The sequence below is a fragment of the Lynx rufus genome, unplaced genomic scaffold (genome assembly GCF_022079265.1).
Source record: "Lynx rufus isolate CCGP_SWC_20201006 ecotype Redwood Valley unplaced genomic scaffold, mLynRuf1.p SCAF_2, whole genome shotgun sequence".
Taxonomy (NCBI): Eukaryota; Metazoa; Chordata; class Mammalia; order Carnivora; family Felidae; genus Lynx; species Lynx rufus.
Genome location: NW_025814834.1, coordinates 208694718 through 208712594, shown reverse-complemented (window position 1 = coordinate 208712594; position 17877 = coordinate 208694718). Strand labels below are relative to the sequence as shown.

Sequence of the window (17877 nt, the reverse complement as noted above, 5' to 3'; positions counted from 1 at the left end):
GGCAGGGGGGTGGAGCGAGGGGTAAGGGAAAGGAAGTAACAGAAAAAGGGGGACTGTAGGGCTGCCGGGACAGGGGTCGGAGGGACTGGCTTCCCCAGGCACGAAGACACAGACACACCTCTGATAGGAAGACACTTCTTCCAGGCTTCATAGGACGCTTTGGGGTCTCTCTTGAGCCACAGTTGAGCCTGGGCATGGATCTCATTGCAGTACGGCTTAACCGTGGTGAGGGCCTCAACAGGGACATCCTGCAGGGGGAAAGCGGAACAAGGCGGGAGTGTGACAACACACCTGAGCCACGGCTCCAATGCGATGGCTCCAATACGACGGCACCGACGCCCCAGGGGGACATACGCGAAGCAAGGTCAGAAGGGTCAACGGTCGTATCATTTCCGCCCAAGCGTATGTTCCTTCAAAACCATTTGACACAACTTAGCAGCGGCGTCTCCATACTGAGCTTAAGGTCGCCGTTCTGACTGTGCAGGACTAAGAGGTAGCTGGCTTCCTACAGACAGTCCTACAGCCACACCCGCCAATTCCTACCCCAAGGCTGATCCAGCTCCCCAAACATCACTCTTTAAGGAGCCACTGGGCAGTCTCCAGAATTTTGGGAGCCATTACCAAGCAGAACTAGCCTGCACAGCCAAGAGCCCCACACACACTCTAAACCAGATGTTCTCAAGCTTTTTGGCCTCAGGACTCCTTCACCCTCTTAAAAAATTATTGAGGACCCGAAACTGTTTTGTATGTATGGTTCTATCTATTGATATTTACAACATTAAAAGTTAAGCATGACAGGGGCGCCTGGGTGGCTCAGTCGGTGGGGCGTCCGACTTCGGTTCAGGTCCTGATCTCGCGGTTCGTGAGTTTGAGCCCCGCGTCGGGCTCTGTGCTGACAGCTCAGAACCTGGAGCCTGCTTCAGATTCTGTGTCACCCCCTCTCTCTCTGCCCCTCCCCCACTCCCTCCCTCTCTCTCTCTCTCAAAATAAACATTACCAAAAAAATTTTTTAATAAAGAATTTTAAAAATTAAAAAAAAGAATTTTAAAGTTAAGCATGAGAAATTCTTAAAATACTAACTACTTTCATTTAAAAACAAGAATGAATCCATTACCTATCTACCTAAATGATGTTTTTTGTATTTCCAGAATGAAAATAACCTAAAGGACCAGCACTGCTTCGTTTTTGAAAATTTGCTTAATGACCGATTTAATACAACAGCTGGACTCTCAGAGCTGCTTCTGTGTTCAAACTGTTGGCGTATGTTGTTGGGGTTGCAGTACGAGAAAAGCACCCAGCTGCACAGATACGTAGCTGGAAAAAAGAGTATTTTTACAGCCTTTTCACATAATTGCGGGTTTCTTTCTTGGATCTCACTTTCAATAAATGATACATTTTTTTTTTAATATTTATTTTTTGGGGGAGTGCAGTAAGTGATAGGTTCTTAAAGACTGGCTGTTATGTGGAATCTGAAATCGATTGATAAACTTTTCATATTCCACCACACTAACCCTCATCTTTACTAAACCACATGTGATTCTGTAGCACGTATTGGTCACCTGGAAAATACTGGCTCTCTGAGTTATGTCAGTTCCTCTGGAGTGATGGGTTCCCTTCCTTCATTTCTCAAGAAAATGTCTGCTGGGGCACCTGGGTGGCTCAGTCAGTTGAGCATCCGACTTTAGCTGAGGTCATGATCTCGCGGTCCGTGAGTTCAAGCCCCACATCAGGCTCTGTGCTGACAGCTCAGAGCCTGGAGCCTGCTTCCGATTCTGTGTCTCCCTCTCTCTACCCCTTTCCCACTCACGCTCTGTCTCTCAAAAATAAGCAAACTTTAAAAAAAGGAAGGAAGGAAGGAAGGAAGGAAGGAAGGAAGGAAGGAAGGAAGGAAGGAAGGAAGGGAGAAAGGAAGAAAGGAAGGAAGGAAGAAAGAAATAAGAAAATGTCTGCTAACACCCAATTCTGAATAAGCACAGCTGGCCCGTCGCACACCCCTCCAAGCACACACAGGACCCCACAAGAGGCAGCGGCTCACATGCACGCACCTGCCCGACAGCAAGCGCGGCGGCACTGGGGCGTGCGCAGCAGGAGCACTTCCAGCGCACTTCCACACGGTCACACCGAGTATTAAGAACACAAGTACCCAAGAAGGGAGATGTACTAACATTAACATGCACCGTTTCATCGAGGACGCCCATGAGTGAGCACGCACTGCCTTTCCCGCTGAGGCCCCGGTGGCCTCGCCACCAGGGACTGTGCACCACCAGCCCCGACGTGCAAAGACCACAAGGGGCAAGCAGGGCCAGAGGAGAGTTAGGAAACAAATGTTGGCCTCACAGAGTCCCTGATGGTCCAGGGAACGCTCAGGCACCGGGAGCCTAGTTTTGAGAACTGCTGCTTTCTCTAGGCTGAAACTAAGCACAGCGCAAACATCGACAATGGGCTCCCGCACTTAGAGAATAAACAACTCCGGAAATTTTTTGCCTCACTCTGGGAAAAATGATGGTCATGTGGGGATGACGTTCCTCTTTAATCAAGTACTGATTTTATTGGCTGACAATAAGCTCTGAGGGGAAATAAACCTTCGTCAAAGGGAAGGAAGATGGGTACCTCAGTCCTGCCTTCTCCGAGGACTGCCTAGGAAGACTGGGTCAAGGAAAATTTACTAAACTGTTCAATATCCAGCTTCCACCCTAGTGCTTACCACTCAGAAAGCAATCTTCCTGCAGTAACGAAGACTCTTCCCACCAAGGGCCCCACCAGGACGAAGCAGGAATCAAATGGCCCAAGGACCACAGAGAGACAGCCTCAGGCATGGCTGACAGGAAGAACCATGGCCCGTGTCTTCCACAAGTTGGTCCAAGCACATCAATCTGGGGCTCAGCTATGGTTATGTTATCTTAGAACAAAAACTTGGCTTTCCTCATTCGCTTAATGATTTACTGAATGGCTAGCGTATGTTAAGTAGCATGCTCTGCACTGGACATAAAAAATACTACAAAACGGACATCCCCGGATTCGAGGTGCTCACAGCCAGCCCAGCAGAGAGCTGGATCTTCTAAGAGGCAGCTAACAAAGAAGGGGGCATCCTACACAGAGAAGATGACAGACAGCCACAGCTAACATTTACTAAGGGACTAACACAAGCCGGTGTTCCGAGCACGTAATCTGTGTTAAGTGACTGATGCCTCCCAACAGTTCAATGTGTTGTATTCCCATTGCAGAGATGGGCAAACCAAGGAGCTGGAGTTAACAACTTGCCCAAAGTCACAAGGCTAGTAAAGAGAAGAGCTGGGATCGGAAACCAAGAAGTCTGCTTCAGAGCCTAGGATTTTCGCCCCTGCACAGTATTGCATGCACAAAGGCACAGGGGTGGAAAAGAACAAGTGCCTTCTGGGAGCTGTGAGTCATCTGATGTGACTGGAGAAAGAGCCAGACCTCCAGTAAACCAGCTCGTTCCACGCTTCTGTATTTTCATGTTTATGTGACTCTCGACTTCCCTCTGAGAAACATTCCTTCTCAAAACTCCCAACTCCTGTCTGCTTAACTGAGGCAGAGGAAGCGCTGGTGGCCCGCTGGGGCAGGAAGGGGCTGCCGCCCTCCCTCCCCTCCTGGCCTCCCCGCCCGGTACCTTGTTCTTCTTGCTGGTAGGAGCAGGTGGTTTAATCAGCTTCTGCAAGATCCGCAGACACATGAGGGTAATGTTCTCCACAACCACGGGGGTCTTGATGTTCACCGCCATGAGGAAGAGGCTGAGAGCTGGGGGTAGGAGGGACAGGCTGAGCCGTGGTCACCGAGCACCGAGCCCCGGCTCCAGCAGGGCTGCCTGGGGCAGCCCCTGTCCCACCCGGTCTGTGGCCAGGATGGAGCCCGAAGCCCCACCCCCAAAAAGCCCCGAAGCAGACGCGCCCCCAGCTCACCACAGCGCAGCCGCAGCTCCCAGCAGCCGTCCTCCTTCGAGATGGAGTCTGTCAGCAACAGCATCTCATACTGCAGGCTGCTTGCCTAGAAGGCCAACGGGAGGAGACACGGGTAGAGGAGGGTCTGCAGGCGGGAGCCAGGACTGGGGCTTACGTCCAAACTCTGATCAGGGGACCCGGAACTAAAATGTCTGGTACCCGGTGGCGCCACGAGAGAGACAAAGGAGAGCTGGAGACCCCTGCTCCCCCTCTGGCCAACCACCCATTTCTCTTCTCCCTCTGAGGCTGGCTCTGACCTGGGACAGTCACCCCACAGAGACCGGTGAAAAGGAAAGCAAAGAGGCACAGAAGAACAGAGAGGGAGAGGTCAGAGGAGCGGCCGTCCTGCTCACCAGATCAGGATTGGCCCAGTGGCCCTTCAGGGCAGTGGAGACTTTGCCAATGATCAAGTCATTCATTTGCTGGGTGGCTTCTGGATTGTCTCTGAGGAAGCAAAGGCATGGGAGTCCTGTTACCCACCACTGGCCGTGTCCACCTCCCCACCTGAGGAGCTCAGAGAAAAGGCAATCGATGCCCAGGGGCCTAAGAGATCAGCCCCACGAGGAGCCCCAGGTCTGTAACAAAGAGCCCATCACAGCCGCCTGTCCCGCAGGGGTTACCGAGGGAGCTTAGCACCAGCACCGAGATCTCCTCCATGTCCACAGCCCAGGCTGCTGAGTCCCCAGGCTCCAGATCCAGGGGCTTCCTGCCAGGATGGGTCACAACACTTTCCTCGTTTTCTCCATGCACCTCTACTTCAGCTCCCACGAGGCACCCATGGTTCCCACCTACGCCCCACTGTAATGACGTCGACGTTAGTCCTAACAACGTAAATTGTACCAGGTCCCTTTCTTGCTTCCTACCCCACTTTCAACAGAACTCAAAGCCCTTATGATAGCCTAGAAGACCCCCCGGGATCTGGCCCCCAGCCACCTCTGGTTCTCCTTCCCCTGCGGCCTCCTTTACTCCACCTGCAGGATCCCTGGCACACCCCGCCACAGCAGAGACATCTGCGTGGCTCGTCCCCTTACTCCACACGCGTCTCCTCAATCATCACCCCTCAACAGACCTACCCTAGCCACCTTCTTCCACGCGGCAATTGCTGCCACAGTCGGGGCGCCACTGCGGCTTCGCCTCCCCTCACAACTGGAATTTCCTGATGCTATACTGTACAAGTATGCTTCTGCAGTTCCCCCACCTGGACTGAGGGCCACGTGAGGGCAGCATTTCCCGCTGCACACCCAGAGTCCCAAACAGTGCCTGGCATTCAAAGACAAAGTCCACCTGCTAAGTGGGTGAATAAATGATACAGCAAGAAATGGTTATCCATCACCTAACACATTCCGGAACCCATGCCACACACTCCGTAGATAAACCACATGCAGCTCTGGTAACTCTTATCGTCACAAGGTAGGCACTCAACAAACAGGAGTCACCGCCCACGTGAATTATTTCATTCCGTCCTCGCCACGAGCCTTCAAGATATTTACTCGTCAGCATTTTTCAGACAAGGAAAACCTTGGCTCAAAGACGTTAGGTAAGCTGTCCGAGGCACAGAGCATCAGACACCACATAATAAGCTCTCGTCACCAGGCTCCACTGCTCCACTGGCCTCCTCCATGGGAGTCTGGAGTCCAAATGCCCAGGCTCCCTTCTCCTCCCTCACCAGAACTCAGACACTCGTTTCCCCAGGGAACCTCACTGGAACCGACAACGTACAAGCCAAATATTCTATTTACAAGCTAACCTGGTCTCAAATGCTCGCAGAATTCGCTCAACAAGACCCTGGGCATCTCCCCCTCTTCCTCCCTCACAAGTTAGCCAGCCTGTCCAGCAGCAACAAGCACCACACTTTGCACCCCTAAGCTCCCAGCTTCGCTACTACCAGAGGCCACCAACACCCCTCCCCCCACCACGTTAGGAGTTACCGGGCCCACGATCACGCTGCAGGTTCTGACCGAGTTAGCAGGCACATGAGCTGGCGGACCTCCTCCCGCATGGCCGCAGAGCCTCGGCGAAGATTGTAATCAAAGAGCTCCCGGATAAGGCCCTGGGAGACGAGGATGTGCCTCAGGGCCGGATTGGTGGCCAGGGCCCGGAGCAGCGTGATACAATGTTCTGTGACGGCCGAGGCGCAGCCGTAGCACTTGGTGGAGGATGTGTGGCCACAGCCCAGGACGGATAAGGCGCGGTACTGGCTGGCAGTGAAGGTGGGCTGCACGGAGGTTCGGGACGATTTGGTGGCTGCTTCCCTCTGCTGCAGGTCATATTCCAACAACTCTTTGCGCGAAGCAAAGACTTTCTAAGAGAAAAAAAATGAAAAAGAAATAAAACAGCAATAAATAAGGAAGAAGAGAAAGTTAACTGGGAATTAGTTTTGGTTTGAAAAAACATTTCACATGCATTATCCAATTTAACCTTTCTGATGACCCTACCAATTAGATACTTTATTCTCATTTTACAGAGAAGGAAGCTGAAGCTTAGGAGGGTTAGCTTGTCCAAGGCAAGTGGCAGAGTCAGAACTCAGCCCCTGAACACGGCACAGGTCCTTAACTCCCACATAATGCTGTCTCATAAAGAACAAACACGAAGATCAGAGATGTCGGCCCATATAGCAGAGACAGCTCTGGACGGGCCAGGAACCGGCTTGTCTGCGTGCGGCCAGCCTCCCATTCCACGGACATTAGGTTGGTAACATTCCATCATTTGCACGGCCCACCCTAGCTGACTGGAGTCGGTGTGCCCTGCCCTACCAGCCTGCACACGTGGCCCTTCAGAAAAGGGGGGGAACAGAATCTTGACAGCTGGTTTTTTAAAACTAGCAACCCCTCTACCAAAAGATGGGTTCTAAATGGGCCAAGGAAAGCACATCTAATAATGTCACTCTCAATCTTCTGGAATAAACTCAGGTCTCTGCCAAGCACCAGAAACTACAACGGAGAGAGGCTGAATGGTGCGGCCACTCGGGACCCTGCCTTTTCAGATCGGGCAAGGGCAATACAAGACTCAAAGTGCCGGAAGGCGACAGCAGGAATGCTCTGAAAACCTCACTGGTAATGCTCCACGAAACACTCCAGAGGGGGTCCCGCTTCTCTACCTGGATGATTTTGGAGAGCTCGTCGAAAGAGTTCTTGCAGTCGCCACAGTACTCCTGGGCCAGCTGCAGGATGTACCGATTGACACTGGCAGAGGTAGAACTGATGCCCCCGGCCGTCCCCGAGTCATCCTGCAACCCAAGAGGCAAGTGGTCAGTCTTCTGCTTCTGCCCCGGAGCCCTCTCCAAATGCCCCTCTAGCTCGGGGTTACCTGCGGCTTCTCGGGGGCTGCCTCGTTCACTTTGCAGAGCAGGTTCTCCAGCTGTGGCCGATGTCCCATCAGCTGGTGATAGACTCGGTCAGCTTTGTCCAGAAGCGTATTGATGTTGGAAACAGCCTAGCAGGAAAAGACAGGGGCGGGTGTGAAGGCTTTTCCTTAACTAATCCCAATTACTAACCGTTTTCTGAAACATTTCCTACAGGTCAGGTGCTGTTTCATGCACTCGTTATTTCCATTCCTCCTAACAATCCAGAACCAGCCCCTGGACGCACTGCCACTGAGACAAGGCCAACAGCTGCAGTATGAAGGCATCTGTGGAACAAACGCAAGGCACTCGTCCGACTTCTTTCTGCTTTTCCAAATCTGAAGCTGCTTGTCTGCTGGGACACTCTAGTTCACTACCAACCGACACTTCCCAGAAGTCACACGTAAACCACGTGTTCCAACAAACCGCACGCCTCTATCTGCTGCCACCCTAAAGCCGGGCCCCGCAGACAGTGCCTGAGCGGAGGAAGATTGGGGCCAGAAGGAAAAGCCCGCTGCCCTCCGCCAGCCGTGCTGCCCAAAGCTCAGAGCAAAGCCACTGCCTTGAGTCGAGGGCGGATGCAGCCTCACCTTCTTCCGGTCTTCTTCATTCTCGATGGGATCTACCGCACAGCAGGGCTTGGCATAGAGCATGAAGTCGAAGCGAGCGTATTTGCAGAAACCACAGGCATTGCAGAGGAAGGGATCCTTTTCGTCGTAGTTGATGGACCTGAAGAACCAAGGCGTTCGGGTCAGGGGGCAGGAGAGGTTCAGTGGCAGGGGGTGGGGGGTGACCGTGAGATGGACAGCGCCACCCGCGTACCCTGGAACCGTGCAGGGATGACGACAGCTGAGGGTGACTTACACAACCAGGTGACAAGAAAGGAAGACCTGCAACCAGACCCAGGGACCCCCGCTCCCCGCCTACCACAGGACAGGCGCGCGCACACCTACACGCGCACCGCTCTTCCATCCCTGGACTCCACACGCCCACAGTCCCCTAATTATCACGAAGGCACCAGACACTGGAACCCTGCCCACACTGAGGCTCTTACAGGGAAATACAAGGAACGTACACGGCCCTGGCCCAGCGACACTCCCTCACCTGCATTTGTGACACTGGTAGACGTTCTCTCCACAGTTGCCGCAGACCCCCGGGTTGGCAGGGACCGAGGCACTGCAGCGCGGGCACTGCAGCGTCTCTGTGGAGGCCTGGTAGTTTTCATAGAAGTCCGCAAACTCGATCATCAGGTTGGAGGCCACGATGGGCAAGGGCAGGTCAATCTTCACCTCTGTCTGCCCGGGGGTCAGTTGAACCTTCTTGGCTTTGTGCCAGCGAGCCGGCCTACGAGAGATGGTGTCAGACAGAGGGGCAGGGGGCCTGAGAGCCGCCTGTTTACCCCTCAGAGATGGTCTGAGGAGACAAAGAGTAAGGCTGTCCCCATGTATTCTTCTAAGGCAGTGGTTACTCTAAGAAAAGGTGATCTGGCGAATAATAGCAACCAAATATAAAGAAAATCTTCCCACTGGTCTTTATAAAAAAGGATGTTAACACTCAAGTGCTTTAAGATGTTACATAGAATGACTTCAGATCCTAGAAAAACAACGAAGCATGCATCAGGGAGAGAGACTACTCTAAAACTACGCCACACTAAAGCCTAAGATCCCAAGAGGTACCATGAACTATGTGCCATGTGCCAAGCAGAGGGAAAAAAAAAAAAAAAAAGGCACGTAGTAATTTAGGGTAATCACATTAACTACAGGTAACATTTATTAAGCACTTCCTACGTGCTAGGCTCCATTCTCGGCAGTCTACATACACTAAACCAAACTACGCAACTGCTCCCACACCAGAAAGACAGACAGTAGAGCTGGGGTGCGAGCCCACAGTCTCATCGCGGGTTCTGAGCGCTTCACCGGCAGCTGCACAGACTCTACGCAACAGGAAATGAAACCCACCTCCTCCAGAAGGGGAGCGGGTCATCTGCATTAGCAGCTTTCACCTGCGCGTGACCAATGTGAATTGCTCTCCAAAGGAAGAAAACTTCCTGTTGGCCAAGCTCCCCGTGGCCGTTTGCTGATGTGCTCCAGCCTAGCTTTGTTCTGCCCCTTAGAATAATACCAATACTTCCATTCCGTGCAGAACAGCCCTGCAAGTCTTCCTACTTAAGCAGCACCTCCCCATGTCCTCTGCCCAACAGCCACGCCAGAGATTTCAACAGATCTGTCTCTGTGGGTCAACACTGTAACCCCCACCGGTGCCTTCTTTGGCCCACATATGACGTGCCCCGATTCAGACACCAGGACACATGAGCTGGAAAGATCCAACATAGGCAGATATAAAAGGAAGGTGTGGGGCGCCTGGGTGGCTCAGTCAGTTGAGCGTCCGACTTCGGCTCAGGTTATGATCTCACGGTTCGTGACTTTCAGCCCCATGTCGGGCTCTGTGCTGACAGCTCAGGGCCTGGAGCCTGCTTCAGATTCTGTGTCTCTCTCTCACAGATAAATAAAGATTTAGGAAAAAAAAAAAGGAAGGTGCGACATATCAATATAAGGCCTGCGTACTAGAGAAACTTCTTAAGGAATACTGCCTCTCTGTGAGCAAGCAAACATCATCTTAATCCAAGAAACGACAAGTATTTCCCAGTATGGGTTTTAACCCCAGAACTGCCCTGATTAACACGACTGCCTGCAGTCCCCTCACTCAGCTTGCTCTCTCAGAGGGCAGACTGCTCAATTGCTCCCTCAGACCCCAAGGGCTCCACCGGACAGGCCAAAGAACCTTTGTCAACATTAGGAAACGGTGTTTCACTTTTGTCCCCAGCCCTGACTGAAGTGGAAAGAGAACATACCAGGCCTCTAGGGGATGTGCTGCTTCACCCTATTCCAGCAATCAAAACCAACAGCTGGTGTTAAGCCTTACACGGCCCCTCCCCAAGCCTGAAGAGCCCGTACTTGTTTTTCAACTCCACGATGGCCTGCACAGTCCGGTTGTTGTAATACAGGTTGACAGTCCGCACCATCTTTGTCCGTTTCAGATCCCCGATTTTCACCGTCACTTTGCTGATGGTGTGGCTGCCAATGAGCTTCACGACCTGCTGGGTGGTGGTGTACCGCGTGTCCACTTTGATGGAAGACAGCTTGATATACTAAACACAGGAGGACACAAAACAGTGTATCGGTTCAAGGCCACCGGCTCATCCTGCCTTCTTCAAAACTCATCACTGTAACCCACTCTTCAACCACGGATGACACTTCTATCTGAGGTGGTAAGCGTGGCAGGTAAGCATTCATACCACTGGTGACCAACCGTCGGGAGAGGAACACCTATGTGGCAACAATCAATCTCTGAACGAGAAACCCACTGGCCCTGCAAGCCTCACCACTGCCCACGTTAAAGACGGCACTTACACAAAACGGCACCTCTGGATTATTACACACCAGGCAGGGATCGCTCTCCAGGTAATAGCCATCAAATTCCACTAAGCCAGACAAGGTGCTAAGGAAGAAACCAGTCTCAGCATAAGGAAATTTTCATTTTAGAAAGCACCAAGCTTCACAAAGAAGCCATGAACGCGCCACAGCGACATTCCCTAAGGCGAGCCCCACCCTAGTAAGAACACAGGGAAACGCAAGAAATCCCAACAGGACTTAGACATCACAGGAAGGACATGTCAACCAATCAGCCCTAGATGTTTCCTACTTCTGAGCCATCCTGAGGTCAGAGGAATCCTAAAAAGCTACATTAATATCTGACTCAAAGCAGAGTCACAATTAAATTGACCAAAAATCATTGAGTTGTATACTTTAAAATAGGTGAATTTCGTGGTATAGAAAGTTTACCTCAATGAAGTTTAGAAGAAAAGAGAACAGTCGTTATTAAACCAGGGAAATAATAGCTGCTAGTTTAACTGATACTCTTTCAAAAGTTGTTTTAACCTAGCCATTTTCTGTACACTCATCTGATTTAGACTCAGACCCTCGAAGTAGGAAACATTCTCAAATTACTGCTTCCCAAAATCTAATCGAGCAGTTAACATTTTGAGTGCCCTGGGTGTGCAAGGCTCCAGCTACGAGGAGGGATTCGAAGACCAACTAGACAGAGGCGTACTGATTCTAATGTAGGAGCTAACCAATGTGGAGATGGCAACTGGGCCTGATTGACGGAGCTTCAGTTAGGGAGAAGGCAGAACGGGCCCACCTGTAAATGTTGGAGTTGGGGTGGTTGGTAAGAATATGGTTTTGAGTCCGCAGAATCTCCACAGCCTTCTGGGAATATTCCTTTAACTGAAACAGAAGTTAATAAAAGACCAGAGTTAAAGGCCAAGGGAAAGTCTTCCTGGAAAAGACTTCTGTCTCCTGCTATCTAGTTGATACCGCCCAAGAAATACCAGGCTTTTCAGCCCCAGTGCAGAATCACACAAGGCTGGGCCTAATTCCTAGTCATTTAAAGGATTCTGTCTTCTCCACAAGTTTCCACAGACTTAGGGACAGTCACCTTTTCAGACCCTGTGGACAAAGACCGTTTTTATTCCCATGGAGAAGTCACGAAATGGTTATCCGACTGCAGAGACACTTTTAGGGATGCCATCAGGGCAGCCAGGAAAACGAGGGGGATACCTTCTTTCCTAAAACAACTTTAAATGGGTTGCATTTTCCTCCCCACCTGATCTCCTTCTGCTGGCTAAGCCAAATTCAGCCTGTGCTTATTTGCTAGTATATGTTATCTTGTGGCATACGTGTCGGGAGTGCTTAACATAGATCTAAAGAGATTTTACAGGTGTGCCCCCCATGTGGGACGGTCAGAATGTTAACTCAAGGGAAAAAAGGTCAAACGTGGCTAGATAGCCCCCTGACTATACATCAATTGTTACCTTCTTCTCCGTTTGTGGGGTTTTCAAGGAGAAGTACCCTAGCAGGTCCACAAACTGGGCAGCCTTACGACCATAGGCTGGCAGTTCTGGCCATATGGACCACATCAGATCTAGCAGGAGCTCCTGTTGCGATTTGCTGGAGTTTCTGTAGATAAAGGACAGTTCGCATTACCAAGCAGCAGAAAACCCTGGAGTTCCTTTTATTTATCAACAATGCCCCGGTACTGTTTCTGTAGCTGTATCTCCCTCCCCACAGCCAGGGGTTAAATTCAAGCCATTCTGCTGTTCTTCTGACAGCAGATCCTAACAGGTGCATCTTCAGAAGGTGGCCTAAAGAGTCAAGCCTGGCCACTTTACAAACTCCAAAATATAGCCTTCTCAGAAAAAAACGCAAGCATCTCTTGCTTACGACATCAGTTTAATGGCTAAGAACGGCTAACCTCACGAAGACACCTGTAACAGTCAAGAGGATCCAGACCGATATAAATACCGAGACTGAAACCGTGAGCATGTAACATGAAGCCAAGACCACGTCGTCCACTCGGGTCCTGGACCCATGCAGACCGCCAAAACCTAGCCCCGGACCCCACCTGTAGATATGCAGCGTCAGACAGTGCGCCTGCCAGCGTACTGAGGAAGAATTGGACTCTAACAGGAAGCAACGCAGGAACTGAACCAAGGTCTCCTTATCTGCGAATTTGTTCAGCTGGTTCACCAGAGCTGTGCACAGCTGGTCCTCCTGGCTGCCTGAGCTCTCACCTGCAAGATCAGGGCGGGACTGAGGACTGGAGACCAGGAAGCATGGTCTAGGGTCCTACAGCCAGTGACACCAGATGGAGAGGGAGGGGATTCTGTCCATGTCTAAGAGTTTCAACTAAATGGTTTTAATTTGAAAACAACTTTGTTTACAGGAGAACCAGAAGGCCAGCCCCAAATGAGACAGACGTGCAATAACGCCACCAAAAAGGCACAGGACAAAGGGCCGACGCAAGCCTGGCACCGAACAAACACGGCTGCATCGCAGATCCGTTACCTAAAACATCTACCTGTATCATTAATTGGGAGAACGTAAACCACCTCCCCTGCTCTGCTGATCACCGGTCTCAGGCCTCCGAGAACCATGAAAAGCAGTGAAAACAGAAAGGCTTCTGCCTTTTCGATGGTAGGGAGTCCACTAAAACAGCTTCCATTTGTGGGGCATTTAACAGTTCACGAGGTGCATTTACGAGCATCATTTAACACTGACAACCTCCTCACACAGCAAGTGTGGTTTATTATTTCATGGAAAAACAAACTTGGCTTACTAAAAACGTTCAGTGCCTTTTGGCCTTTCCTTGGTACAGGAAGTCACAAGCTTAAGGTGTAAAGGAAAATAAAACCAAAACTAGACACTAGAGGGCATCTGAGTTTTAGGTCCCTAGCACATCCGGCTGAAAGCCCTTCCTGAAAGGAGCATCAACAGTGTGCTCCAAGAGGAAGCAGAACACATCACCCTGGTCACAAACGCTTACCCTCTTTCTCCTTTTCCTTTTCTTCTTTCTTGCTCTTCTTCGTGGACGACTTGGACTGTGTCGTGGCTTGTCCAGAACTGGCAGCCACAGGCGCCGAGGAGGAGGAGGCAGTGGAGGAGCCCGCGGAGGCCGCCAGAGCGGCGAGGACTTTGCTGCCGCACAGGGCGCAGGACAGCAGCTGCAGCAGCACCGGAGACACCCCCTCGTCCACCAAGAAGCTGACTTGGAGGAGGAAGTACAGGACGGCTGTGGGCAGAGGAGACCGGGGCTCGGTTCTGAGACAACTACCGTGGACTTCCCCGTCACGGGAGCCGTGTCTGCACCCAGCTAGGACCGGCCCCGTTCCCACCAGCTTGCTTTCCGAGGCTGCTCTGCCAGATGCCGCCCAGAACTCGTGCCCGCTGCAGAAATACCTCACAAATGTCCAAACAGCTACCTCGAGATCGACTCTCAGCCCCCACTTCTTCGAAGAAGACGACTCTCTAGACCCTACCGCCTCCTCTTTAGTTTTAGCTCTATAATCTGGAGGTCAGCTGCTCCTACTCTGTGCCCCCAGAGCACCCCGAATTTTGTCTCTGACCCTGATCGCTCCTAAGTTTTGACTTTTCTTCTCAGCTGGGCAGAGTTCTAGCTACGTGTCTTGCTCACGGTTTCGTCTCCGGCATCCAGGCCAGTGCTTGGCACACAGCGGGCCTCACTACCTAGTTCTCAAAGGGACGACGGAGTAACAGCAGCCCGAAGGAGCTGCGCTGCTTACAGTCGTCTTTGATGCAGAACTTCTGCCAGTTGACGGTGCGCTGGGCAGCAATTTCCGCACAAGCTTTCAGGTGCTCCATCTGAAATGGAAACCAATCCGCAGAGGTGAGCAGCCCCGCCAGGCAGCCCGCACTTGAGGGGTCACTGTCCTGACTCCGGACTGCATACTGAGCACAGCCCCCTGTGCACGGCTGCTGACCCCGTGCCCCGGGTTCCCCAAGTGCACACACTGCAGCTCTCACGGAGCCTCCTCCGGGCTACACCCACCACACCAACGCCCTTTGTTTACAGGGACCCTGCAGGCCGCTCAGTAACACAGCAGGAGAGAGAGAGACACCGTGACGGTAAACTACGACCCAGGTTACTTTGCCCTTTCTTTCCCGCACTCCCACCTTTTCTTTTGCTAAAAGCACCCCAGGAAGGACACAAGCTTAGAAATACTGAACACCGAAGACGTCCTCTTCTAGATGCTCCTATGCGATGATTCAATTTGATCCCCAAAGTCCAAACCGCTTTCAGACAGTAACACATCGTGTCTTTAGTGCTGAAGGACAGAACTCAGAGGTGTGCAAATTTCTGGTGGAGCCAGCGACACTGGTCATGACTGGTCACGCCACGACTCATGACATCAGGCGGGAGTGGGAACGGTGGTGGGGAAATCTCAGACCCTGAAGCCAACTGCACCAGATGTACAGCACCGCGGATTCGCCCTGAGCTCAACTGTGGCCTTAACGTCCTCTAAATGTTTAAAAGCCCCGTTCTGCTCCATCCTACCGCCTCGCTGGCGGAGCCGCATCAACCCGCCCTCTGTCTGCCCCACCATGCCCCCTCGCCCTCATACCAGGCTGATGAGTGTGTCGTACTGCAGGGCGGAGCCTGAGCTGGCTGTAACCACGCTTGCCCGGAGGAATATCCCCTGTTCCTCCAGCAGCTTCTTGATCCCACGCACATGGGAGTCCAGGGTGTGCAGATCCCGGAGCTGGCGGTACTTCTCCTTTGATCCACAGATGAAGAGCAAAAGTTTGCGGACTTGGCGACGCACAAACGGAGTCTGCTGGATCATCAGGTACTTGAGGGGAAAAGCAACATGAAAAGTCAATGACTCAGAAACTGTGACAGCAGTGACACCCCAGGTGTTCACGAACTGTCATTAAAAATTGGTAAGAAACACAAGCTAAGCTATTTCCTCACGGCCAAGCCGGCCTCCAGTTAACCGCGGTATTCCTTACAGAAACCAGAAGAAAGGCAGGCATGGAAAGACAGACGTCACAGAAGGGAAAACAGCCATATCCCCACTCCCCTACTGGAATCCTTTGGAATCTACAGGGAAGCCGGCCCCCACTCCGGCCCACCCAGAGTGAAATGATCAAGAAAACATATTCAGAATCTCTCTTTCTGGTCAAAGGGGTGGGGAAACCTGAAATGGTCATCTGGGGTTTGCTAACAGGTCACTCTTCCCAGAGTTAATCTCAAGCTTGCTGTAATGGTGGCTAATCTTAAACTACCAAATCTCGGCGGTCCCAGACCTGCCCCACCACACACCGCCCTGCAATGGCCGGTCCAGAAGCACGCTAACTACACTGCCTCTCTGCCAGCTGGCTCCCCCTCCGGTCCTACCAACGGGGAACAAAAAGGCACGACAGAGGGCAAGAGGAAAAAGCACCGGCTCCTTCCTGTCTGCCTGCTATCCTGGCAATAGCCCTTCACGCTGGCAGCCTCCGTCATTTCTTCAGCATCCAAGGACAAACCAACTACAGTTGGTTCTGATCATCAGCTTCTTTGCATACTTCCAGAATCGACCGCACCGCGGCCCCTCAGAGTTCCTGGGGCACCGGAAGCAGCACCCCCACCTCGGGCCCACCCAGCTGACTCCTCTTCACACGCGGGTTTCTGGTGGCTGCTTCCTGTAGTCACTGTCTCTGGCTTCCCTTTTTTCCTTTTCTGGTTTTCCAATGGTGGTTCAAGCAATCCCCTATGTTAAAATCTCTCTGTAACTTAACTACTATATTCTCTATTTACCAGAAATCAAATTTTTAAACTTGTCTGTTCCTACCATACGCAGAAAGAGTTAAACGTACAGACTTAAAATCTAGAGCCATGGCTTGCTTTGACAGCCATCTTCCACAGCTTCACCACACGGGACACCCGGGGCAAGATCAACAGTGTGAGCGGCGCTGCTGGGGGCAACACCTCCTGGGAGCGAGGACAAGAAGGGGGACATAAAGGCTGTCACAGCCAGTATGTCCTCTCCTGGAATGGCATGCTGCCTGGGGCCTTCACTTACCTCTGAGAGAAAGTAAAACCAAGAATGATCAAAGACAGGAGGGGGGATTCGAGAGTTGGCATCAGCGATCTTCTTGATTTGGTAAGGAAGCCGCAAGACCATCTCTGTTAAAAGCTGAGTGTAGGCCTCAAACACATCAGCAGCATGACCCTGGAGGGGGAACACCTGTGTAAGAACCTGTGACGGGCGGTTTTCCATGACCACAACTAGGAAAAAGGCCGGCTTGCTGCTTGTTAGGTATAGCTTATGTTGGAATTAGCAAATGGCACCTTTCAAATGGGAACCATCGCTGTCTGACAGTTGAGTTTGAACCCAGCAAGACCCCAGGCTCCTGGGAGCAACTTTGTTACATGCGAAGGTTGCATGTACATCTGGACACAGATCTCGCTTGTCTTGAAAGTTCTAACATTTCACTCTGTGGGTTTTGATGCTGACTGGCTGTGCTCTGCTTGACACAAAAACTCAACTTCTAAAGGGAAAAAATGGAAAAAAAAAACAGTGGTGAGGAAGGATTCCTGACTACCTACGAGAGATGCACTCCATTCCCTAGATCCATAACCTTCTGCTGTAACAAAAGACATTTCAGTAAAGCAAGGAAGCCAGATCACTAAACACACATCCCCTGGAGGCAGGGCAACTGAGGGCTGTGGGGATGGCGGAAGCGGCAGATACCCCGCGGGCTGTATGTTTCTCTGGGCAGAGCCTGCAGGAGTCTGGGCCCAACGTGTCTCGTGTATTCAATCGCCAGTGACTCATCGGTCCTTTGCCGAGCACAGGAGGTGCAAATAAGGGGAAGACTCCACATGTGTGTACAGGGTGCTCTGGGGACCCGGGGAAAGGCCATCTCCATCCGACCTGGTAGCAGGGAAGTGTGTGTTGGGGAGGTTGTTCCCAGGATCCAGCGCATGAGAGCCAGGTCTTGAATAAGGACTAGGAATTAGCTTAGAGGGAAAGGAAGTGACACAAATGGAAAGAAGTTCAGAAAGACAGCAGGTAGGAAAGTGGCGTGCCACATGTGGGGAAAGGCACAGATCAGGGGGGCCACGTGCCAGGATGCACAGTGACGCAGCTGAAGAGTTAGGTAGATCGTTGGGTTCTCAGAGAACTTTTTGGCCTAAAAGTTATGGAAGACCAGCAAAGGGTTAAAGAGAAGG

At 51.7% G+C, this 17877-nt stretch overlaps 1 protein-coding gene across 5 annotated transcripts in view; it reads right to left on the bottom strand.

The window, feature by feature from the left end:
• UBR4 (ubiquitin protein ligase E3 component n-recognin 4) overlaps positions 1-17877 on the bottom strand; it is a 132976-nt gene that overhangs the window by 31780 nt on the left and 83319 nt on the right. For all 5 annotated transcript variants that reach the window (XM_047082757.1, XM_047082760.1, XM_047082759.1 and 2 more), the window contains exons 65-82: positions 16724-16873; positions 15281-15508; positions 14441-14519; positions 13684-13929; positions 12763-12931; positions 12173-12317; positions 11500-11585; positions 10710-10797; positions 10254-10447; positions 8404-8643; positions 7890-8028; positions 7266-7391; positions 7057-7185; positions 5918-6261; positions 4313-4403; positions 3921-4005; positions 3632-3759; positions 119-248 (exon numbers count right to left, since the gene is read on the bottom strand). In XM_047082757.1, the coding sequence (XP_046938713.1) occupies positions 119-248; positions 3632-3759; positions 3921-4005; positions 4313-4403; positions 5918-6261; positions 7057-7185; positions 7266-7391; positions 7890-8028; positions 8404-8643; positions 10254-10447; positions 10710-10797; positions 11500-11585; positions 12173-12317; positions 12763-12931; positions 13684-13929; positions 14441-14519; positions 15281-15508; positions 16724-16873 (2797 nt within the window). The remainder of the gene's footprint in view (positions 1-118; positions 249-3631; positions 3760-3920; positions 4006-4312; positions 4404-5917; positions 6262-7056; positions 7186-7265; positions 7392-7889; positions 8029-8403; positions 8644-10253; positions 10448-10709; positions 10798-11499; positions 11586-12172; positions 12318-12762; positions 12932-13683; positions 13930-14440; positions 14520-15280; positions 15509-16723; positions 16874-17877) is intronic.